At 38.3% G+C, this 25,825-nt stretch overlaps 1 protein-coding gene across 1 annotated transcript in view; it reads right to left on the reverse strand.

Annotated features, from left to right (window-relative positions):
• SIMC1 (SUMO interacting motifs containing 1) overlaps positions 1-23,648 on the reverse strand; it is a 45,532-nt gene extending 21,884 nt beyond the window's left edge. Inside the window, exons 1-5 of the mRNA XM_034655655.1 lie at positions 23,643-23,648; positions 21,498-22,925; positions 18,482-18,714; positions 17,683-17,752; positions 7,380-7,534 (exon numbers count right to left, since the gene is read on the reverse strand). Of these exons, the coding sequence (XP_034511546.1) occupies positions 7,380-7,534; positions 17,683-17,752; positions 18,482-18,714; positions 21,498-22,925; positions 23,643-23,648 (1,892 nt within the window). The remainder of the gene's footprint in view (positions 1-7,379; positions 7,535-17,682; positions 17,753-18,481; positions 18,715-21,497; positions 22,926-23,642) is intronic.
• Positions 23,649-25,825: the final 2,177 nt, after the last annotated feature.

Consider the following 25,825-nt stretch of genomic DNA (forward strand, 5'->3'; position numbering starts at 1 on the left):
AATGCTAATAACTGAGGTTTAGAGTATGTGCAATGGAGTCATACTTTATGCAGGGTGAAGGCCCCAAGAGTCAGTAAGGTAAAAACATCTCACATAGTCAAAATTACTTTTATTTTTTTTTAAAGATTTTATTTATTTATTTGACAGAGGGAGACAGCCAGCGAGAGAGGGAACACAAGCAGGGGGAGTGGGAGAGGAAGAAGCAGGCTCATAGTGGAGGAGTCTGATGTGGGGCTCAATCCCATAACGCCAGGATCACGCCCTGAGCCAAAGGCAGAAGCTTAACGACTGCGCCACCCAGGCACCCCAAAATTACTTTTGATGATCACTTAGGTAACCCAGGTAAAAATGGTGGATTTAATACACACTTCTAATTTTGTTCCCTCCTAAAATCCCACTGATGATAAAGGAAATAATTCTTTTAAAAATCCACAAGGAAGAGGAGAAAAGGAGGGGAGACAACAACAGTGAAATTTTAGAAGATGGAAGGGAAATGAAGTATAATCACAAAATAGAATATTACATAGTAGTGAAAATGAGTAAGCTACAGTGACAAGTAAGAGTATGGACAAACCTTAGTACTCTATAATATGAAATGAAAAATAAAGGTCCCAGCAGATTATGTATAGCATGATATACTTTAATATACAGCCGAAAGGAACTAAAATATAAACATATACTTTATAGGAACACATTTAGTTATAATAATACTACATAAAAACAGAAAGGAAATGATGAACATACAGAATTATGATCACTTGGGGTGCAGGAAGGTGCAAAAGTAAGTGATAGGGGGATGGACGTATGATTAGATGCACGTAATTGTTAAGGTCCCAGCCTTCGATCTGGGGGGTGGGTTAAGAGATGCTCATTACACAATCAAAAGTAACCAATTAACTAGATAAGGTAAGTATGTCATGCTTTAAGGATGCTTTTTTTTTTTTTTAAGAGAGGGAGAGAGGCGGGGAGGCAAAAGGAGGGGGAGAGAAAGAATCTTAAGCAGGCTCCATGCCCAGCATGGAGCCCGTTGTGGGGCTCAATCTCACAACCCTGAGATCATGACCTGAGCTGAAAATCAAGAGTATGATGCTTAACCGACCTTGCCACCCAGGTGCCCCTTTAAGGATGATTCTTTTTTTTTTTTAATTTTCATTTTTTTAAATTAACATGCAATGTATTATTTGGGGTACAGGTCTGTGATTCATCAGTCTTATACAACACCCAGTACTTACCACAACACATACCCTCCCCAATGTTTAAGGATGATTATTTTTTTTTTGGTGTTTTTATTTTATTTTTTTATTTTTATAATAATTTTTTATTATATTATGTTAGTCACCATACAGTACATCCCTAGTTTTTGATGTAAAGTTCCGTGATTCATTACTTGCGTATAACACCCAGTGCACCATGCAATACGTGCCCTCCTTACTACCCATCACTGGCCTATCCCATTCCCCCACCACCTGAAGCCCTCAGTTTGTTTCCCAGAGTCCATAGTCTCTCATGGTTCATTCCCCCTTCTGTTTACCCCCCCTTTCTTCTTCCCTCTCTTCTCCTACCGACCTTCCTACTTATGTTCCATAAATGAGTGAAACCATATGATAATTGTCTTTCTCTGCTTGACTTATTTCACTTAGCATAATCTCCTCCAGTCCCGTCCATGTTGCTGCAAATGTTGAGAAATCGTTCTTTTTGATGGCTGAGTAATATTCCATTGTATATATGGACCACAGCTTCTTAATCCAGTCATCTGTTGAAGGGCATCTCGGCTCCTTCCACAATTTAGCTATTGTGGACAATGCAGCNCAGTCATCTGTTGAAGGGCACCTCGGCTCCTTCCACGATTTAGCTATTGTGGACAATGCCGCTATGAACATTGGGGTGCATATGGCCCTTCTCTTCACTACGTCCGTATCTTTGGGGTTAATCTATGACTTTAGCAAAGGGATGGATTTTAACTGACTTCGCAGAATTGAGAAAGCTGAATCCTAAACCAGCAATAGAGAAGAGCAATCCTATTTAATCCTATCTACCAAAAAAAAAAAAAAAAAAAGAATCTTCAATAAGCTGTGCAAATGGCAGTGCAAAGCTTCTCTGAAGGAGAGTGAAAGGATATAAGGGAAAATAAGTATAATGGTTTGTAAGCTCTTTAAGAAAATTTTAGACTCTAGACTACAGGTTAACATTGTGGAAAGAGAAAACAGAGGGTCTTTGGACTAGGATACCAGGCACAGCTGGGAGGCAAGGGCATCAAAGCATAACAGTGGCACGAAGTGAACATATGCATGCTGAACACAGAGACCCTTGCTATTTTCCCACACTTGTCTTCCAAAAACCTGGCATCCCAGTCTTTACCCTTTATGTAGGAAATTGGAAGTCTTCTCTGAAAAACCCATCCAGCCCAAGAGGAAAGACCTGAAGACACTGACAAGGTATTTTCTAAGAAATGGGCAGTCAGTTCCACCTACAGGGAAGTACAGAAATGGCAAGTCCTCCCAGGTGCTCAGAGCTTCCATGAACAGTTCGGTCTGTCACCTTTAAACTTGGATAGACTACCAAGGTTTACCAGACATTTATGGAAATATTCTATGAGAGATAGAGAGATAAAGACCAAAATAACTAAAACCAACTCTCCCCTCCCCCTAAAAAAAGCAACTTGGGAGAAAATAAGACTATGCAGAGAATAAATAAAAACAAAAGCCATCATTAGTATCATCAAGGATATGAGAATATATGGATCCGTGAAAGAAGAAAACAAGAACAGAATATTATTTATTAATTTTAAAAAGGAATATTTAGAAACAAGGGGGAAAAGCCCTTAGAAATTAAAAACATAGTAACAGAAATAAAAACTCTATTTTCAGGAATAAAGGATATTTCTAGACTGAATTCCCAGAACAATGGATGAATAAAGATTTACAAGAATACTGGGCAAAAAGAGGATTCTAACAAATTTCAGAGGAAAAAATTAGGGCATATACAAAGAATCAGTAATCAAAGTAACTTATGGCTTCTTAACAGCCATTGTGGAAGCTAGAAGAAAATGGAAGATTTCCTTCAATGTTCTGTAGAAAAGCTATTTCTAATCTAAATACTTACACTGTTATCAATCAACATATGGGAAGATAAATATTTTCAGACATATAAGATCTCAAAAATTTTACTTCCCACATTCATTTCTAAGAAGCTACTGGAGACTGAACCATCAAAATGAGGGAGTAAACCAAGAATGAGAAGATATAGGACAAACAAATAAACAGAAGATCCAACTTTGGAAACAGGTAAAGGAAATTCTCACCTTTATGATAATAAGTGGCAAACAGGACAACCAATCCAGACCGAAGGAGACTACCCACTGCACACAAACATCTTGAGGGGAGATTTAGACCAAACAGAGAATTTGGGGTTGACCTCCAATATGCACAAAGAATACAGGGGAACTAAAAATAAGGCAATTATTAACTCTAAGGAAACATAAAGGTGTGAATGAAAGGAAAAGTAATCATAGTTCAGTACTTGGCTCAACTCTGACTAGCATACATAGTCCTAAAAATAGAAACATGGAATATTGATCTGAAGAAAATTATGATATAAATCAATTAATAGTATGGGGGCTGGGAAATATGTGTGTCAGGGAGGAGGGAGGGAGGAAAAAGAGCTAACTTCTTATCCTTCATATGGAAAGTCAACAAATAATACCTAATCATGAAAAATCAAGAATTAGCAACACAAGCATGTTATTTAGTCATATACAGGTAAATATCCAAAAAATGACTTAAAAGAGTAAAGTGATTACTCTTGCGGGAAAGGAAAATGCAGGTGAGGGGACTTGGGAACTAATGTATTTCTTAAATTTTATAGAAATAGTTTACTCGTTGTATGCACAGTTAAAAAAGAAAAGTAAGTCCCATAAGAAAGGGTAATACAGAGATTGACTTGCCGTCTCTCCCTTTTTAAAAACTCCCATCTTTGAGACAAGTAATAACAAATGCTGGTGAGGACGTGGAGAAAAGGGAATCCTTATGCACTGCTGGGAATGTAAATTGGCACAACCACTGGGGAAACAGAATGGAGGTTCCTCAAAATTTAAAAATAGAAATACCATTACGATCCAGTAATCCCACTACTAGGTATTTAAAGAAAATGAAAACACTAATCAAAAAGATATATGTACCTGTTCTGTATGGATAGATGTTTTTGTGACTTGTCCCACATAACAGACCATCTGTACCTGCAAGTACACAGGCAGGCTGAGGAATGTTGTTTGTGAGACTCATGCTGTGTGAATAACCTTGGGAGCCTGGTTGTTTGAAATACATTATCGGGCCTCCAAGTCAGAACTGGCCCTTCTGTTCTGGACGTTAAGGGCTACAAATCTTTTTTTTTTTTTTTTTTTTAAAGATTTTATTTATTTATTTGACAGAGATAGAGACAGCCAGCGAGAGAGGGAACACAAGCAGGGGGAGTGGGAGAGGAAGAAGCAGGCTCATAGCAGAGGAGCCTGATGTGGGGCTCGATCCCATAACGCTGGGATCACGCCCTGAGCTGAAGGCAGACGCTTAACCGCTGTGCCACCCAGGCGCCCCAAGGGCTACAAATCTTGTCTCACATCCCCTCCTGCTCCATGCTGGGCTGGCTCCCTGGAATGGAATCCTGGAGGGGAGGCAGATACACACAGCCCAGGCTCCTTGAAAATACAGAAACATGATAACATGGAAATGCAGCTTGCTCCAAACTGCCTGTAGGCAAACAAATGTTTAATTTCAAACTCTGTTATTTGCCCTATAAATATGGCTCTTATGGGAGTGGTCAGTCAGAAGTCTCACCTGATGGGAGGATGCTCTGCCCACACTTCCCAGTTGGGACTCCAGCCTGGCTGTTTTCATGGGGCTTTCCCAGATGATGAGGTTGGATGTTGTAAGTACCCAATTTGACGTAACTTTGCCTTATTCTCATTTATTGCCTATTATTACCTTCCATCTATGTGTAGATCCCTTTCCTCTTCTGTTTCTATTAGGTTTCTATAATTATAATAAAGTTTTCTTTCCTTTTCAAAATGGAAACATGGCTGTTGTGAATCTTTTGTTCAGAACAGCACTCCTATGTTCACTGCAGCATTATTTACAATAGCTAAGACATGGAAGCCATGTAAGTGTCCATCAATAGATGAATGGATAAAGAAGATGTGATACATCTATAGCTTTATTATATCTATATATATATACCTACACACACACACACACACACACACACACACACACACACACTGGAATATTACTCAGCCAAAGGAAGGAATGAGATCTTGCCATTTGTGAGAACATGGATGGACCAAGAGGGTATTATGCTAAAGGAAGTAAGACAGAGAAAGACAAATACCATACGATTTCACTTATTTGTGGAATCTAAAAAACAAAATGAAACAGAAACAGACTCATAAATATAGAAAGCAAATTGGTGGTTGCCAGAGTGCAAGGGGTGGGAGGATGAGTAAAATAGGTGAAGGGGATTGGGGTATATAGGCTACCAGTTATGGAATGAATAAGTCACGTGGATGAAAGGTACAGCATAGGGAACGCAATGATATTATATGAGTGTGGTGACAGACGGTAGCCACACTTGTGGTGAGCATAGCACTCTATATAGAGTTGTCAAATCACTATGTTGTACACCTGAAACTAACATCGTGTGTCAGCGATACTTCAATTAACAAAAACTCATCTTTGAGGTATAGTTTATATACAATAAATTGCACACAGGTTTTTATTTGATGCGTTTTGATAAATATATGTATACATCTGTGTAACCACAACCTCAATCTAATATCCATCTCTTAGTGAATCAAAGACAACAGGTTTTTCCTCCATCTGAACAGATGATTTTTCTCATTGATTAAAAAACAAAAGCGAGGATCTGGCTTGACTTAGAAGCCACAAATGCCTATCTTTAAACCTTAAACCCACAAATGCCTATCTTTAAACCTTAAACCAAAACACTCTGCATGGTATGAAGCTGAAATGAAAGCAACTGACATGACTGGATCAGGTAGGTCTGTTTCTCCCGTCTCCCCCTCAATCCAGTGCCTACACTCACAAAGCAAAATGGTTGCTAGAGTTGCTCTCATTAATTAAATTGTTATTTTTCTACTTAAAACCAACTATGCTATCCTGTGCTCGTTGTAGATTCTCTACTTACTGATTTCCTGTCCTATAATAATTAACATTTAAGCTACATAAAATGCCACATCTAGGAAAATGAATACGGCCATGCAAACTAAGTGGGGAAGCTGGCTGATGCTCAAAACAATATGAAGCTTCCTCCTTTTTTATTAAAGCAGTTAGAATAGTCACTATCCCATATTGGCCCATAGAAAACTATTTTTCACAAACATGCAAGAAATATGGGAATGTAAATATGAATGCAAGAGTTCCAATGATGCTGGTAAAAAAGGGATGCTGTACCTTAGTCTGGTGAGAACCATTTCCAAAAAAGCAAGATTGCAGTTTCAGGAGGAAAATTCCAGCCTGAGATCACCAACCTAGAAATTACATTTTCTCCCACTGATATAAGGATATGGCTATCTCCCTGCTCTGAAGCTTCCAGAAGCTCTCTCTTGCCCTGATTCTACAAAAATACATGCTTGCCAGCTACCATTTTTTAATAATAATTTTTTATTGTATTATATTAGTCACCATATAGTACATCCCTAGATTTTGATGTAAAGTTCCATGATTCATTACTTGCGTATAACACTCAGTGCACCATGCAATACGTGCCCTCCTTAATACCCATCACCGGCCTATCCCAATCCCCCCACCCCCCTCCCCTCTGAAGCCCTCAGTTTGTTTCCCAGAGTCCATAGTCTCTCATGGTTCATTCCGCCTTCTGATTACCCCCCTTTCTTCTTCCCTTTCTTCTCCTACCAATCTTCCTACTTCTTATGTTCCATAAATTAGTGTTTTTGTACTGTATTGTTAGCCATGTGACCTATTATCATATATTTCTTCTCAGAAACTAGTAGTGACAAATGAGAGTTATCTTGAGTTACTCAGGGAGATGGAAATAAACTGAGGTTTATAAAAGCTGTGAAAACTTTTACACAAGTTAAGGTATCCCCTTGGGTCTCCTGAGGCTGTCTGGACAATTCTGAAATACACCAAAGGACATCAGATGGTCTTGAGAAAAACCACGAAGGCTGCAGTGCGTGACACACAGCTGGTCCAGAGAGATTTTCTTTTAGAATCATCTATTGTTTTAATACGTATCCCTGTTACACTACTGAGTGACTATAGTCTCATCCACCCAATGTTCTCAAGCCTTGAGAAGCTGCCCACCTACGGCCCCGACCTCCCATCACCCCTGGGCTCAGGGCTGGTTACCTGACATTGTGGGGCTGCTTGTCGCAGGACAGCACGGTGCTTGCGATGGACTGCTGCAGGTGCTGTCGCTGCCTCCTCAGGATCTGCTGGAAGTCATCTTCCAGGGTCTGTACCACATAACGCACAAAAAGGACTCGCCCAGGCAGATTCTGTCCCTGTGGGAGAAAAAAATGAGAAGGATTTCCTCGCAATTTCCTGATGACAGTGAGTCTTGGGCTCTCATTAATATGAAGTCCAAGGGAAGGCCATGTGTCAACAAGTATGTCTGTACCTAAAAGAAGTTCCGGAGAGACAGCAGGTGGTCTAGGTCATTACAAAACAGGGAAAACAGGGTAGTCCCGGAGTCTGGAGGCTCAGGACTATAGAGTTTCTAATTTTAAGAGATAGATAGTTATGAGAAGTCCCTCCCTCACTGAACTCGACTATCAGTCTCAGGATAAACCCCAAACTGTAGATATCAGAAGAGAGAGACAAAAACTGGTTCCTAAATGACCCTGTTGAGCTGCTGGATCAAGCAACCATGATGTCCACACCACTGCTAAACTTCTAGCAACATGAGCTGATGCATATCCTTATTGTTTTAACAAGTTGGAGTTGGGTTTTGTTACAGGTGAAATGATCCTGAGAAAGTCCAACCTATGCAGATAAAGAATGTGGGCTCTGCTGGCACACAGACCTTATGAATTTATTTTTGTTTGATTGTTTTAAACTCAGATCCACACCTTATTCAACTTGCCCTTCTGAGTTGCAGTGTCTTTGTGATTTACGTGGTGATAACTGCAACCTACCAAAACCAGTGTAACTACCCGAGACACAACAAGCAGACATGCACCATTTGCTGGTTTCCCTTTACTGGGAGACAAGTACTGGGACCTAGGCCCAGGATCTCAGGCTTTGAAAATTCGAAGAATAAGGCCCCAAACTATTTCTGGGCTCTTTAGGAACTTTTCAAATACTAGGGGGGTAGGCATATACTCTAAGAATATACACTTGTGGACTAGGGTACGGTTTAGTCAACAGGAAAAAGAATGACCATTTTAAGCACAAACAATTTCTTTCTTTTTAAAGAGGAGGTGGGGATAGATAACTTTGTCTTCCAAATGTGTATATTTTTTCTCTAATCCTTATTAACTGGTGCAAATGATTTTTTAAAAATCAAGTATTTGTGCTAGATTTATGATGGAAGTCTTCCACTAACACCACTCTCTGCTACTGCTTGCCCCCTGCAGTACCCTAGGGGAAATTTTAAACTCCTTCTTCTGACAGATACCCTAAAGATCTCTAAAAAAATGCTCTGAGCACTAGTTCTTGATTTATCAACTTTAGACATTACCTATTGGCTTCTGCTGTGCCACAGAGGATTTAACTCACTTGTGCCATTTCCCTGCTTCTTTTCCTAAAATAACTATCTCGATTTATGTTCCATCATCAATAGATTGTATCTCTTGACTCCCCACTTGGGAAGATAAGGATGTTATAGCAACCCTACTGTTCTCAGAGATCCTAGCCCTTTTTTTCATCTCCTGATCTTTATCTTCTACGCTGTTTCTGTTTTCCACTGTCAAGGCTAATAAAATTGTCTTCTGTGCTTTGTATATAAATTGATTCTAAATATTATAACTACATAGTGGTTACAGTATGAGGACTATGTTAAAATTATTTACTATGGCACGGGAGAGAGACTCTGCTGGCTGTGCTTTTGAGAGAGAGAAAGAGCTGGGTCACAAGGCCTTTTCTGTGGGGATTAGCAGCCTTCCACGGACTGATGATGGAAATCCATATAGTAGTATACTGAGAAAACCATTCCTTTCTTGTGAAGCTTTTTGATTTTCCTCAAGTTTCTTTTTTTATCCTCCTTACATTGCCTACAATGAACACTTTACTTCTTTCAACTCCTCAAGAATGGTGTTGAATCTTGAGAATACCCTTCTTTTCCAATTTTTTCATTTTTAAAAACAACTTTATTGAAAAACCTTAAAAATTCACCCATTTTAAATTACAATTCAATGATTTGTTGTAAATTTATTGAGTTTGGCAACTATGACTATCAATTTTTAGAACATCTTCATAGGGGTACCTGGGTGACTCAATTGGTTAAATGTCCAACTCTTGGTTTCAGCTCAGGTCATGATCTCATGGGTCATGAGACTGAGCCCTGCAATGGGTTCCACGCTCAGCATGGAGCGTGCTTGATAATTCTCTCCCTCTGCCTCTCCCCCTACTCATGAGTGCTCTCTTATTCTAAGATAAATAAATCTTAAAAAAAAAAAAAAAGAACATCTTCATAACTGAAATAAGATCCCTCATTCCTGTTTACAGTTAATTCCCATCTCCACCTCTAGCCCCAAGCAAACACTCCTCTACTTTCTGAATCTACTGATTTGCCCTTCTGGACATTTCATATATGCAGAATTATACAATATGTGATCTTGTGTATGTGGCTTCCTTTTACTTAGCTTAATATTTTTTAAGGTTTGTCCATGTCATAGCATGTATCAAGAGCTCATTTTTTTAAATTACTGAATAGTATTTCCATATATAAATCTACCACATTTTGTTTATCCATTCAACTGTTGATGTACATTTGGCTTGTTTCTACTTTCTGGCTATTATGAATAATGCTGCTATGAACATTCACATATAAGCCTTTATTAGACATACATTTTCATTTTTGGGGGGGTCAGTTCCTGGAAGTGGAATAGCTGGGTCATATAGTAATTTTATGTTTAATTTTTTAAAGAAACTGCCAAGCTATTTTCCAAAGTGGCTATACCATTTACATTCCCACCAGCAATGTATGGGACTTCCCGTATCCCTACTTTCTTGGCAACACTTGTTATTGCCTGCTTTCTTTTTAAAATTTTTAAAAATTGTGGTAAAAAACATGCAACAAAGTTTACTATTTTAACCATTTTTAAGTGTACAGTTTAGTATTGTTAAGTATATTCACATAGCTGTGCAACAGATCTCCAGAACTTTTCCCCTCCCCCTAGCCCCTGGTAACCAACATTCTATTTGTTTTTAAAATTTTTTTTTAAAATTTAAGTAGGCTCCTTGCCCAGCATAGAGCCCAATGTGGGGCCCAAGACGGGGCCTGAACCATGACCCAGAGATCAAGACTCCCATTTGTTTTTTATGTTAATGTGACTACTACTACAGACACCTTGGGTACATCAAATTATATACTGTCTTTTTGTGACCGGCTTATTTCACTCAGTATCCTGTCTTCATTATGCTACCATCCATGTTGTAGCATATGGGGGGATTTCCTTCCTGTTTGAAGCAGAATTAATATTTCATCTTATCTGTATACACCACATTTTGTTTACCTAGTCATCTGTTGGTGGACGTTTTGGTTGCTTCCACTTCTTGGCTATTGTGAATAATGCTGCTATGAACATGGGTGTGCAAATATCTCAAGACCCTTCTTTCAATTCTTTTACATATATAACCCTGTGGGAATATATGAAGTAGGATTGATGGATTATATGGTAATTCGATTTTTAATTTTTTGAAGAACCACCATATAGTCTTCCATAGTGGCTGTACTATTTTATAATCCTACCCACAGCGGGCAAGTGATCTAATTTCTCTACATCCTTGCCACTACTTATTTTCTGTTAAAAATCTTTGTTTTAGGGGCGCCTGGGTGGCACAGCGGTTAAGCGTCTGCCTTCGGCTCAGGGCGTGATCCCGGCGTTATGGGATCGAGCCCCACATCAGGCTCCTCTGCTATGAGCCTGCTTCTTCCTCTCCCACTCCCCCTGCTTGTGTTCCCTCTCTCGCTGGCTGTCTCTATCTCTGTCAAATAAATAAATAAAATCTTTAAAAAAAAAATCTTTGTTTTAATAGTACCCATCCTGATGGGTGTGAAGTGATAAATCATTGTAATTTTGATTTGCATTTCTCTGTGATTAGTGATGTTGAGCATCTTTTCATATGCTTATTGGCCATTTGTATATCACCTTTGGAAAAATGTCTATTCAAGTCCTTTGCCCTTCTAAAAATCAGGTTATTTTGTTGTCCAATTTTCCCTTTAATATTGTCAGTTTTGTAGTAAAATGTTTAAAGGTTGTTGAGTTATAGGAGCTCTTTATATATTCTGGATATTAACCCCTTATCAGATATGTGATTTTTTAAAAAAAGATTTTATTTATTTGACAGACAGAGAGAGCACAAACGGGGAGCAGCAGAGGGAGAGGGAGAAGCAGGCTTCCCACTGAGCAAGGAGCCCAATATGGGGCTTGATCCCGGGACCCTGGGATCATGACCTGGGCTGAAGGCAGATGCTTAACCAACTGAGCCACACAAGCGACACCAGGTATGTGATTTTAAAATATTTTCTCCCATTCCATAGACTGCCTTTTCACTCCTGACTGTGTTCTCTGATGCACAGAAGTTTTAAGCTTTGATATAGTTCCATTTGTCTATTTTTATTTGCTCATGTCTTTGGTGTCCTATCAGAGAAAACAATGCTAAATCCAATGTCATGAAGATTTCCCCCATATTTTCTCCTAAGAGTTTTATAGTTTTTGGTCTGATGTCAGAGATCTTTCTTCCATTTTGAGTGAATTTTTGTATATGGTATTAGATAAGGTTCCAACTTCATTCTTTTGCATATGGCTATCCAGTTTTCCCAAAACCATTTGTTGAAGACTATTTTTTCCCCCATTGAATGGTCTCACAAAATTTTTAGGGGGTTCTCCATTTTATTCCACATGTCTATGTGTCTGTCTTTATGAGATTACCACACTGTTTTGATGACTGTAGCTTTGTAATATATTTGAAATAAACAAATATGAATACTCCAACTTTGTTCTTCTTTTTCAAGATTGTTTTGGCTATTCAGGGTCCTCTGAGATTCCATATGAATTTTAGGATAGATTTTTCTATTTCTGCAAAAAGTGCTGCTGGGATTTTGATAGGGACTATGCTGACTCTGTGGATTACTTTAGATACTACTGACATCTTAACAATATTAATTCTTTCAATCTAGGAGCATGAGATATCTTCTAATTTATTTATGTCTTCTTTATTTTCTTTCAGTAATATTTTGTAGTTTTCAGTGTACAAATTGTTCATCTCCTTGGTTAGATCACCCCTAAGAATTTTATTGTTTTTGATACTTTTGTTAATAGAATTGTTTTCTTAATTTCCTTTTCAGATTGTTAGTATACAAAAATGCAGTTGATTTTTCTGTGTTGATTTTGTATCCTGCACCTTTGCTGAATTCGTTTCTTAGCCCTAACAATTTTTCTGTGTGGAATCTTTAAGGCTTTCTTCATATAATATCATGTTATCTATGAACAGAGATAATTTTGCTTCTTGCTTTTCAATTTGGATGTCTTTTATTTCCCTTCCTTGCCTAACTGCTTTGGTTAGAACTTCCAATACTATGTTGAATTGAAGAGAAAAAAGTAGGTATCCTTACCTTATTTCCTGATCTTACGGGAAAAGTTTATTTTACCACTGAATATGATGTTTGCTGTGGGTTTTTCCATAAAGTGCTTTTATGAGGTAATTTCCTTCTAGTCCTGTTTGTTGAGAGTTTTTATGATGAAATGTGTTGAATTTTGTCAAATGCATTTTTTGCACCGAAATGACCATGTGGTTTTTGTCCTTCATTCTGTTAATGTAGTGTATTTCATTGATTTATTTTTCTATATTGAACCATCCTTGTATTCCCAGACAAATCCCACTTGATTATGATGTATAATCCATATGATATGGTGTTGAATTTGGTTTGCTAGTATTTTGCTGGGGATTTTGCATCAGTATTCATAAGGGATATTGGTCGGCGGTTTTCTTCTAGTGTCTGTACCTGGCTTTAATATCAGGGTGATGCTGGTTTCACAGAATGAAGATACTTTATATGATATCTACCTTTTAAAATCTACTGGGACTTAGTGGCCTAACATATGGTTTATCCTGGAATATGTCCCATGTGCACTAAGAAGAAGGTGCATGCTGTGGTTGGTAGCATATTCTGCATATAACTGTTAGATCTGGTTGGTTTATTGCATTGTTTAATTTTTTCTCTTTCCTTACCTATCTTCCATTCTGGTTGTTCTATTCATTATTGAGAGTGGGGTATTGAAGTCTCCAATTATTAATACAGAACTGTCTATTTTCAATACAGAACTGTCTATTTTCTCCTTCAGTTCAGTTTTTGTTTCATATTTTGATAGTCTAACTTTAGGTACATAAATATTTATGACTGTTATATCTTATAGCTGCACTGAACCTTTTAGGTAATATATAATGTCCCCCTTTGTCTCTTATAACATTTTCTGATTTAAAGTCTATTTTGTCTCATATTAATACAGCCACCTGTGCTGTTTTGATTCCTATTTGCATGGGATATCTTTTCCCATTTTTTCACTTTCAATCTACTTGTGTCTTTGGATGTAAAGTGAGTTTCTTGTAGATAGCATGTAGTTGGATCATGTGTTTTTATCTATTCTGCCAATCTATGTTGTTTGATTGGAGAGTTTAATACATTTACATTTATAGCAATTACTGATAAGGAAGGATGCACTTCTGTCATTGTGTTATTTGTTTTCTAAATGCGTTATAGCTCTTTTGTTCCTTATTTCCTGCATCGTCTTTTGTCTTTAGTTGATTTTTTATAGTGAAAGGTTTAAGTTCTTTTGTCATTTCCTTTTGTGTATTTCTATAGCTGTTGTCTTTGTGGTTACCATCATGATTGCATTTAATATTCTAAAGTTATAATACTCTAATTTGAATTTATACAAGCTAAAGTTCAAGAACATATAAAAACTGTTCCTTTACAGCTCTGTCACTCTTTTGGTTGTTGATGTCACATAACTACATCTTCATGCAAAACAAATTAATAATTCTTTTAAATGCATTAGTGTCTTAAATTATATAGAAAGCAAAATGTGGAGTTTCAAAGTTATAATATACTAGCTTTTAGACTAATTATTATGAAACTTGAATTAGTCACTTAATCATATACAAAACCAAATATTATAAAATGTAGTTACAATAATAGTAGTTTTTACAATTGCCCATGTATTTACCTTTACCAACATCTTTATTTCTTCATATGGCTTCAAGTAACTATTCAGTGTTTCATTTTATCTGGAGGACTCCCTTTAGGCTTTCTTGCGGGGCAGGGCTAGTGGAAATGAACTCCCTCAGCTTTTGTTTATCTGGGGATGTCTTTATTTCTGTCTCATTTTTGAAAAATAATTTGTTGAATAAAGGAATCTTGGTTGAGTTTTATTCTTTAGGACTCTGAATATATCAGCCAACTACCTTCTGGCCTCCAAAATTTCTGATGAGAAATCTCCTTTTTATCTTATTGAGATCCTGTATGTGATGTGTTGCTTCTCACCTGCTGCTTTCCCTCATTTTTGAAGGATGGTTTTGCTGGATATAGTATTTTTGGTTAATAGCTTTTTTTCCCCTTCAGCACTTCGAATATATCATCCTATTGCCTTCTGACTTGCAAGGTTCTGATGAAAATCTGCTGAAAATCTTATACAAGCTCTCTTGTATATGGTGAGTCACTTTTTTCCTGCTGTTTTCAAGATTCTGTCTTTAACTTTTGACACTTCGATTATAACGTGTCTTGGTGTGGGTCTCTGGTTTAACCTTATTGGAGTTGAGCGTCATAAAATTGTATGTCCATTTCTTTCCTCAGATTTGGGAGGTTTTGGGTCATTTTTTCAAATAAGCTTTCTGCCCTTTTCTCTCTTCTATTTGGACTTCCATAATGCATTTATGGCCCACTTAATGATATCCCATAGTCCCTTAGGCTCTCTTCAATTTTCTTCATTATGTTTTCTTTTTGATCCTGTCTCAATGATTTCAAATGACCTATCTTCAAGTTCATTGACTGTTTTCTTCTGCCTGTCAAGTCTGCTGTTGAATCTCTCTAGTGAATTTTTCAATTCAGTTATTACACTTTTCAGCTCCAGAATATGTTTGATTCTTTCTAACAGTTTTTTAATATTCTCATTTTGTTCATGCATCATTTTCATGCTTCAGTTAGTTATCTATCTCTGCTCTCTTTTAGCTCCTTGTGCACTTTTTAAAAAGATTTATTTATCTATTTTAGAGAGAAAGCATGCGCACGCTTGTGTGCACACATGAGCAGGAGGGAGGTGCAAGAACAGAGGGAGAGAGAGAATCCCAAGCTGACTCTGTACTGAGCACATGAAGACCTGAGCCAAAATCAAGAGTTGGATGCTTAACTGACTGAGCCACCCTGGCGCCCCTCCTTGTGCATTTTTAAGATAGTTTAAAAACATTCTTTGTTAGGAAGTTGAGAGATCTGTGTTTCTTTATGGTTGGTTTCTGAAGCTTTATTCTGTTCCTTTGACTGGGACTATTTCCCAGTTTCTACAACTGTATGCTTTGTAATCTTTTGTTGAGGGTAAGCATTTGAAAAAACAAACACCCTTCCCAGTCTATCTCCTGAGTTCCTGCAGGGTAAGATCTTCACCAATTAGCCTGGATAAAGGTTCTGGACTCTCTCAGAACGTTTCTGGGGATGTGTTTTCTCTGGGCTTGTATCTCTGCTTTTATCTGCCTTAATTTCCCAAATGGCTTGCCTTTGTTTCTTCTCAGGAGTGCAGTCTCTTGCTCGTCTGCCCCCTGCCTGTAGAACTACAAAATCCCTGAAGCTCTAACATGTGGCAGTGCTCACCTCTCTTTTCAGCAGCTTCCAAATTATACCACTATTCCCATCAGTGATCTGAGTCAATGAGACAAAAACTATCCTTCGGGCAGTTGCCTAACAAGCGAGGCACTGGATTCAAAGTCCAATCTCTTGTTTCCACCCTGAGGGAGGAGCTGTGGCATGTGAGGTTTCTTCCCAGTTGCATCATGCTATGCTGGGTAGGGGAGGGGCATGGACACACAAAATAACCCCAAATTTCCTATTCCTTTCATTGAGTCCTTTCTTGATTATGCATTCTCCTGGGTACTGAAGCTTCTCAATTGGTCTCCAGAGTTTTCACAAAAAAATACTATTCTGGTCCATATGTTTTTCTTAACTTGGCATCTCCATAGGAGAACAAAAGCCTAGAGCTGCCTTGTCTATCATCTTGGTGATGTTTCCCAGATTATTCTTTTTTTTTTTTTTTTAAAGATTTTATTTTTATTTATTTGACAGAGACAGCCAGCGAGAGAGGGAACACAAGCAGGGGGAGCGGGAGAGGAAGAAGCGCTCATAGCAGAGGAGCCTGATGTGGGGCTCGATCTCACAACGCTGGGATCACGCCCTGAGCCGAAGGCAGACGCTTAACGACTGCGCCACCCAGGCGCCCCTCCCAGATTATTCTTAAAGCCCTGTTATTCTGCTCCAATCTGGACTGAATGCTCTCTAGGTCTGCTATTCAGCATAATTTCAGGAACTCTCTTTATTATTCTCTTGGATTAGATCTAGTGTTCCTTGGATCCTCTGCCTCCCTCTTTATTATTTCCCTATTCTTTTGACGCATACCTTTAGGTAACCAAAGAAATGGGGTGTGGGGATATTTTTTCAAGTTCCTACATGTCTTTATGTTACACTCACACTTGAATAATCATTTGGTTGGGTTTAGTATTCTAGGTTGAAAGTAATTTGTTCCAGCCAAGTGCTTTGGGTGAGCAGACAGAAAGCTGGCAATTCAGTTTAGGGATCCCTAAAAGTCAGAACGCAGAAGACTTTTTCTGGAATACCAACTCTATACTAGCTGCCTTTGTTTATGACAGATGATTCATTCAATGTTTTTAGACAATAAATCCTCTTTTTGCCTGAAATTAGTAGCTTGATGACTGAACTTTCTGTACTCAAGAATGGAGAGGTTGTCAGTTCTATCTACAAGTTTTCAACAAATTTACAGCCTATGTCTGACTCCAACCCTCTAATATATATTGTGTTTCTGAGCTGAAAACTCTCTGCTCTAAAAGGTAGATTTCCTTGCTCCTTGGCTGGATGTATTATAGCCTGTCGCTTTCTCTGGTAGTTTCACCAGTAACAATCTTACTTTTCCTTTAGTTCTAGTTTTCATTCAGATTTGTTGCCCTTCCCCTTATTTTCATTGCCATGGATTTATATCTTTCTCTATTCATTTACTATTCTTTTTAATGGGATCTCAAGAAGGAGAGGGATAAGGGAATGTACTTAATTTTGAATTGGAAGACAGCTACACCATTTCAATAGGAATTTTTTGGTGGGGATGGGAGTACAAGGAGAGAATAATGGCAGACTTTACTACCAGATTTGTCGTGGCTTTTGTTTCTAATTAAAACTTGTGCAAAAGATACACCCACATAATTGTTATGTTACCTCTTCCTCCATGACATAAGTGAGCAGCTTCCAGTCCCACTCCACTGTCTTGGCATTAGCTGGATGTAGCCTGAAAGTCAAATGACATCAATTAGAATTCTGTAGAGTTCAGTGGAAGAGGCGATGGGATGTGGAAGATGACAGAAACTGAAACCTCCTCTTATCCTTAGTGCCCCTGCCCACCCTTTGAGATGATACCATGTCATCAGAAGGTAGTAGAACTTTCATTATCCACTTCTCTTTTGGAAGGCATTAGTACCCCAATTTTGTCTTGAAGAAATCAATTCTTTATTACTCTAGCCCATTAGCTTTATCTGCCAGGATCCTAGGATGAAGGCTGTGAAGCGTATTTAGCCAATCATGATATTCTATCCTTCAGTTCACAGTAATTGGCTCAAAAATGAGCTCATGTCCTATGTTATACCAATTAAAGCCTACAAGACTCAATTTCAGATTGTAAGGAAGTGGACTCTCTCTCTCTCATAAAAGCTGGAGGTTGAGAAGACCACTATGTAGATCCTGAAAAGAGGAGCAAAGCAGGGCTGAAAAATGGATCCCGGGAACCATTCTGAACTGAATTAAGTCTTATTCCTAGGTTTCTAGTAACATGAATAATTAAATTCTCTGTTCTCAGCTGTTAAAGCTAGTTTGGATTGGGTTTCCTGTCACTTGCAAACCAAGTAACACTGGCATACTAAGTCACCCTCTCTAATGGTTGGCTGAATCAAGCTTAGGCATGAGAAAGCTGTGCCCTGAGTCCAGGTTCCCCAGGAGATTCACCAACATCTAAGGTTCATACTGTTGAATTTTCATGAGAAGCATATAGGCCTCCTTCAGGACATCCACGGTCTCAGAGCCACTGAGCAGGATTTTCTGGATGATGTGACCCACAATTTCTCTGGGTGGGTAATGCTGGGGTGACACAAAGTCCATCAAAAACTGCACAGTCCCCAGGGGAAAATTTTCTTCAATGGTGTTTGTTACCATTCTTAGTCTTCGATGAGGAATGGGTTCTAATTTTTGACCCTTACTCTGTAGAGATAAAAAGAAAGAAATTAGGATAGGTTTCTACAGACATAAAAACAAGAGGTTCTGAAACAAGTTGAAGACAACAAAATTTTCCATGCATTTGAAATATTCGTAATTAAAGAATAAAAAGACTGAAAAGTCTTATCTAAAAAACTTTTAAGGACATGGCAAAATACTTAAGTTAAAAAATAAGAATTCAAAGTTGTACATATAATATGATTGCATCTGTGCTAAAATATAGCATAGAAAAGAAAGTACAAAAGAGTCAAGAGCTAGCCTAAGTTGATTTTGGAATGAGAGTGAGAAGATAGTTAGGGGTAGTTATGATACTATATCAGATACTGAAATAAAGAGATAAAGAAAGATGTTTTTAAAAAAGAATCCCATTTAGTTGATTTACTGTCAACAGTAAATGTTAAGTTGCTTCCCCTACACCCCCTAAAAGTATGTATATAAAAAGACTGGGAGAGAATACGTGAAAAGTGGTTTTCTATTATCTGGGTGGTCGGTGGAATTATGGATGATTTTCCTGTATATGCTCTTTTGTATTTTTCCATAATAGATACATATTACTTTCATAACCAGAAGGAAAAAAACATTAAAAAGTTTTTAGATATTGGAATATAACAACAACAGTAAGAATATTTTCTGAACATTTAACTTATCCTCGCTTTAATTCTCGCAACAACCTAATAACTACATACTATTATTATTCCTATTTTATAGATAAGGAAAAAGATTTGGAGAGTAAGCATTTGTCATGTAACAAATGGCAGAAGCTGATTTCACACATGGGGTGGTACAACCCCAGATTTACCCTCTAAATTCACACTACCTCTAAACAATAAAACCAACAATAATAAATATATTTTTGTTAAAAATCCCCATTATTAAAAAATTAAACTTGCCTATATATAGAAAGGCAACTAAGCCGGAAATACACCAAAATTATTAACAATAATAAATGCTGACTGATAGCACCATAAGTAATTATTTTTTATATATTAAAATGTTTTATATTAAGTATTATTTTTTAAAATCTGAGAATAAGTATTAAATTTAAAACATCAACCAAAGATTTGACAGCTTATGTATAACAGTAAAACAGTGATGGTTTGAATTGTCCTTTCAGAAAATCTTCTAGAGAAGTCCAGTGAGCGTTCCTTATGTCTCAAATCACCTGAGGGTAACACTTGATCTCACTGATCAAAGATCAATACTGTACTTGGCATGTAATAAAAATTAAGAGCCAGAGAAGAGAAGAACAAAAAATCTTGCTTTGGTGACCATTTTACTTGTGAGGCACTTTACCTATATTTGAACCTATATAATTCATTTCTTTCCTACAAATGTGGACACCTACAAACAAAGTTTACAAATTATTTTGATGCCCATATACTTAAGGGGAACTAATACTTACAGAACATTTCTTTAGGCCTTGAAAGGTGGGTTTGTGCTTTATGTGTTTACTTTTAAGTCAAACAACTTTATGATATGGTCATTATAACTTATTTTAGAGCTAAACCAACAGGAGATTTAAGGCCAATGGCTGGAAAGTGGCAGCATGGGGACTGGCTAAGAAGTTCTGGGAGGAAAATGACCTAGTGAAGAAGTACTTATTAAAAGCCCAAAAGAAATCATGGGAGAGACAGAAAAGATTTACTGGTGAACTCTAGATGGCCAAGGTTCTTTAAAGTAAGAAATAAAGAAAAGAAGAAAAATCCCTTTTTTTGGCCTAACTGCCATCTTTTAACCTAAGCTGTGCTTATACAGAAAGGGAATATGCTATCCCCATTCGCGTCTACTGGCCGCTTTGCTGGTTGTGCAGCACCTATAAAGCACTACAGCCTTGACTAGGGAAACACAAACTCTCTCAAGTCCTCCAAATGCTCTTTATAATGGCCTGATGTATCACCACCCTGAGGCAAACCCACAGGAAAAAAGAGAATGAGCTAGTGGTTGGGGAGAGTCACTTGGAAGGAGAAGAGATAAAACATAACAGAAGATATAACAACAATAAAAATGAGAGAAAAAAAATCAGTCTTCAGACCAAATCAACGTGAATGCTTGATACATACTACGCTGGATTGCTGATTGCTCCAAGAATGCACTGTTTGAATTCCCGGCCTACCTCAAGCCACTCTTCTTAATGTTGAGAATATGGCTATGGACAATGAAAAAATAGCTTCACATTGTAGGACTCAGCCACAATTTTTTCCCTTACATCTGCTAAGAAAAGCATCTGGCTTAGTTCTCATAACTAAATAAAGACCAATGGGAAGTAGCATTCCCATTAAAATCTTAAAATTGAATATCCTCCCCAAAAGTCAGAAAGGAGTAATTTTGGAGGTACCGAAGTGACAAGAGTATCACTATCTCTGTGATACGACAGCAGTAATAAGGGCATCTGCAAGGGAAAAGTATAGGAATTAAAGAGAAGTATTTAATGAAGGCCTATTATGAGTCAGACACTCTAATAGGCACTTTACATATGTTATGTCATTTAATGATCCTGTGAGGTGTGTTCTTTTGTCCATTTTATACCTAGGAAAGCTAGGGCTCAGAAAGGTATAGTGACTTCTACAGTGCCAGCTGCTAACTGTGGGGGTGAAATTTGAACCCAGGTCTGTCTCTACACTAGATGATTCCACAAGAGGAGGAAAGATAAAAATACTGAATTTATCCTGGGCCTGTTCTCTCATGCACGGACTCCTTACAGCAGAGTGACTTCATGCGAGGCCTATACAGAGGACATCTAGTCTCTAGCGGAAGACATGTTAGCTCACCTCTCTTGTGTCTTTATCTGGTATTAGCGTCTGGAAGAAGAGGTGATGCACTGGAGGTCGTAAGAAGTACTTCAGTCTATGCAGGCATGGTCTGTTGTATAACCCACCTTGTGGTGTTTGTGCTTGTACCTGGGCAGACCCGGGGTTAGCAGGCTCTGACAGTGATCTCTCTTTTCTGGCTGGAGTTTCTGTGACAGAAAGCCAAGGAACTTTCTCTAAGGAAGTTTCAGACTGTGGAGACTGTGGGCTGGGAGAGAACCTTGGCGAGGATGGAGCTGAGACTTCCATAGGAGTGTCATGGTTCTGTGTATCATTTTGGAGGGAGTAAGGCCTGTCTCGTGGTAAGTGAGGCAAGTCTCCAAGTGAGTGTGTCATGTCTCCTGGCAAGCATGGCATGGCTCCAGGTGAATGGAGCCCATCTCCTGGGAAGTCTGGGACTTCTCCAGGGGAATGTGGCACACTTTCCGGTGACTGTGGTGCATTTCCTGGTGACTGTGGCATGTCTGCTGGTGACTGGGGCATGTGTCTTGGTGACTGTGGCACATCTCCTGATGACTGTAGCATATCTTGTAAGTGTGCCACATCCTGTGGATAGGATATGTTTTGAGGTGGGCCTGGTACATCTTGACATAGGCCCAGAGAGTCTTGAGGTGGGCACAGTGAGTCTTGAGGTGGGCTGGGTGAGAGCTGAGGTTGCCCTGATGAATCTGGTGGAGGGCTTGGCACATTCTGCTGAGGGCATGGCATATCTTGAGGAGGGTATGGAACTTCTTGAGGCAGGTGAGGTAAAGCTTGTGCTTGGCACTGCACGGTTTGTGATGGGCATGACAAGGCTCGTGGTGGGCATGAGGAGGCTCGTGGTGGACATGGTGAGGCTCGCAGTGGGCATGGCAAGGTTCGCAGTGGGCATGGCAAGGCTTGTGGTGGGCAAGGCACATCTTGCTGTGGGCATGGCAAGGGTGCCCTCTGATTGCTGCTGCTACCATTATTGCTTGTTGGGGAGAGGGAGTGAATATCAGAAGATAGTTGTAGGCTTGCCAAGAAGCCAAGGTCACCTTTGAATGTAGTTGAGCTACAATTTGGCTCTGCTGGATAAACAGAGTCCCCGCTGATGGATGTAGGGGGTTGCGGACCTTCAAATGTGGTTTCTTCCAAAAGGTCCAAATCCACAGGATCGCTGTTAATGATTCTCCGTGCTGCAGGCCAAGAGCTTCTGTCGGCCCGCCCTTCCATCACCTCTTTGCTGGAGAGACTGGCACATGTCTGAAGACTGGTTGGCTCTTTCTGGGAAGGAGCAACAGGTTCTAGAGTCAAGTCAAGAGTGGCAATAGGTCTATTTTCTTCCTCAGTTCTTGTCAGGTCAATCACACAGAGTCCACTGCGATCCTTTGCCCTTGGTCTGGTTTCTCTAGTTAAGTCAATGAAGTCCTGTTAAAGGATTGTGAGAATATAAGAGGTCAAGTAGGGAGTCTTTGCTTTATCTAAGAAGATTTACATCTGAGCTTTTAGATAAACATATTTTACCTTTTTGCTTCACTGATAATTTATACATTTTATATAAGATAAGCATTAATTTATTTCCTTTGGTCAAAATTTTGCTACTGTCAATACTGTCAATTTCTATACCTTCTTAAATCATCCAAATGCCACACGGATATAATTAAGGGCACAGTGGGAAATTTTTTCTGATCCAAGGTAAACAGGAGAGTAGTAGGGAAGATTTCAACCTTAAGTCACAAGCGAAAGAGCAACCTTTGTTTCAAAAAGCAAATACACAGGATAATTTACAACAGAAACTAAAGAAGAACATAAGAGAAATCTACTATGTACTGAGAACATACTGAGTGCTTTCACGTATCTTTAATTTTCACAATATCCCTATCAGGTAGGCATTATAATCTCTAGTATACAGATGGGGGAAATGGAGTTTAGAGGGGCTAGGTCATTACCTAAGGATTATACAATTAAGTCACAGAGACAGACATTCAAACCCAGGTCTGTTTCCTTCTTTTCTCTGTACAACTTCATTCAATATATAATCAGTTTATAGTCAGATATACAGAGTAATACAATAATGGTTATAAAATCAACAGGGTAAGTCTGAGCCCTAACTAGATTAATTACTGGAAAACCTTCTATCTTTACCTCCATTCCTTGACAAAATGATTAGGCAGTTCATAAATCCTGATGATGCCAGCCAATGGTACTATAATCAATCTCTATGCCATAAGCCTAGAAAAATATTGTACTCCCTTTCACTCTCAAAACTGTCTCAGTGTGGATGACAATATCATCCTAATTATTGATCAGTCTCATTGATGAACATGCATGTAAATATCCTCTATAAAGTATTAGCAAATTGATTCCAGTATTTTAAAAAAAAGTTTAATTTCTGATCAGAAGGGCTAGCTAGATACTCTGATTAATCAACATAATAAAAGCTAGAATTGATATATAAATGTAAAAACATGGGAGGATATTTAACAAGAAAAACCAACCAAAAGAAAGCCAATATAGTTACATTAGTATCAGACAAAATAGATTTCAATGAAAATAACATTACTAGAGATAAAGAGGCCCCTGTACAGTAAGACTTATTTCATCAAGATATAATAATTTCAGGGGCGCCTGGGTGGCTCAGTCATTAAGCGTCTGCCTTCGGCTCAGGGCGTGATCCCAGCGTTCTGGGATTGAGCCCCGCATTGGGCTCCTCTGCTGGGAGCCTGCTTCTTCCTCTCCTCCTCCCCCTGCTTGTGTTCCCTCTCTCGCTGTCTGTCTCTCTCTCTGTCAAATAAATAAATAAAATCTTTAAAAAAAAGATATAATAATTTCAAAACTGTATGCCTAGGGGTGCCTGGGTGGCTCCATTGGTTAAGCGTCTGCCTTCGGCTCAGGTCATGATCCCGGGCTCCTGGGATGGAGCCCCATGTAGGACTCTCTGTTCAGCAGGGAACCTGCTTCTCCTTCTCCCTCTGCCTGTCGCTCCCCCTGCTCGCACTCACTCTCACTCTGTCAAATAAATAAATAAATAAATAAATCTTGAAAATTGCATGCATAATAACATACTCTTCATAAAGCAAAAATAGATACAGTTACAAGGAGAAACAGGAATATCCACAGTCATTGTGAGAAATTATTATGTCTTTCTTTTTTCAAAATCTTTAAAAAAATATTTATTTATTTCAGAGAGAGAGCAGGAGAGAGACAGCACAAGCGGGGGCAGGGGGAAGAGGGAGAATCAGGCTCCCTGGTGAGCAGGGGGCCCAACACAGGACTCAATCTCAGGACCCCGGGATCATGACCTGAGCCGAAGGCAGATGCTTAACTGACTCAGCCACCCAGGTGCCCCTACATGTCTTTCTCAATTGATGGATCATGCAAACAAAAAAAATTATTATGGATACAGAAGATTTGAACACATTTAACAAGCTTCATCTAAAGGACTCAGATAGAATAGTTATTCACAATTATATGAAATATTTACAAAATTTACCACATACCAGGAGTCAAAGTACATCTTAGTCAATGTCAAAAGATTATCACTCAGACCAAAAATTCTCTTAGGTTAGGAAACAATACAAAAAAGTAACCAGGACAAACTCCATACAACTGCAAATTAAGAAGCACAACCAAATAACATATAGGTCAAAGAAGAAATCACAGAAATTAGAAAAATTTTAGAACTGAACAATAACAAAAATACTAGGCATTAAAATGTGACATGCGGCAAAATAACTGTAGAAAAAAAAATTACACTTAGACATTTAATTAGAAAAGGAAAATGGGAGAAAATTAATGTGCTAAGCACACACCTTTAGATAGCAGGAAAAGGACAGAATACCCCCGAAGAAAGCCGAACAGAGGAAATAGTAACAAGAGCAGAAATGAATGAAACAGAACAAACACAGAAGAGAAGCGTAACAATGTCACAGGTTTGTTCTTTTAAAAAGATTATTAAAATTAGCAAACATGATAAGAAAATTCAGACAACAAAGGCACAAATAACCAATATTAAGAATGAAAAGGGACAAAATTACAGATGTTTTAAGACAAAAAAGATGAGAAGATGTTATGAACAATTCTATATCAAAAAAAACCTTGGGATCTTGGATAAAATAGATAAATCCCTGGAAAAACAAAGCTGAGCAAAACTGACTCAAGAAACTGGGTGATGAGGTATGTGGGGGATCATTACACAGTTTGCTCTATTTTTCATGTTTGAAATTTAATGAAAAGACATTTTTTAAGTTGACTTATGAAGAAAGAAAAAAATTAAAATAGCCCTTTAACCAATAAAGAAAAGAAATCAGTAGTTGAAACTTCTTCCT

Source organism: Ailuropoda melanoleuca, chromosome 3 (genome assembly GCF_002007445.2).
Source record: "Ailuropoda melanoleuca isolate Jingjing chromosome 3, ASM200744v2, whole genome shotgun sequence".
NCBI classification, from domain to species: Eukaryota; Metazoa; Chordata; class Mammalia; order Carnivora; family Ursidae; genus Ailuropoda; species Ailuropoda melanoleuca.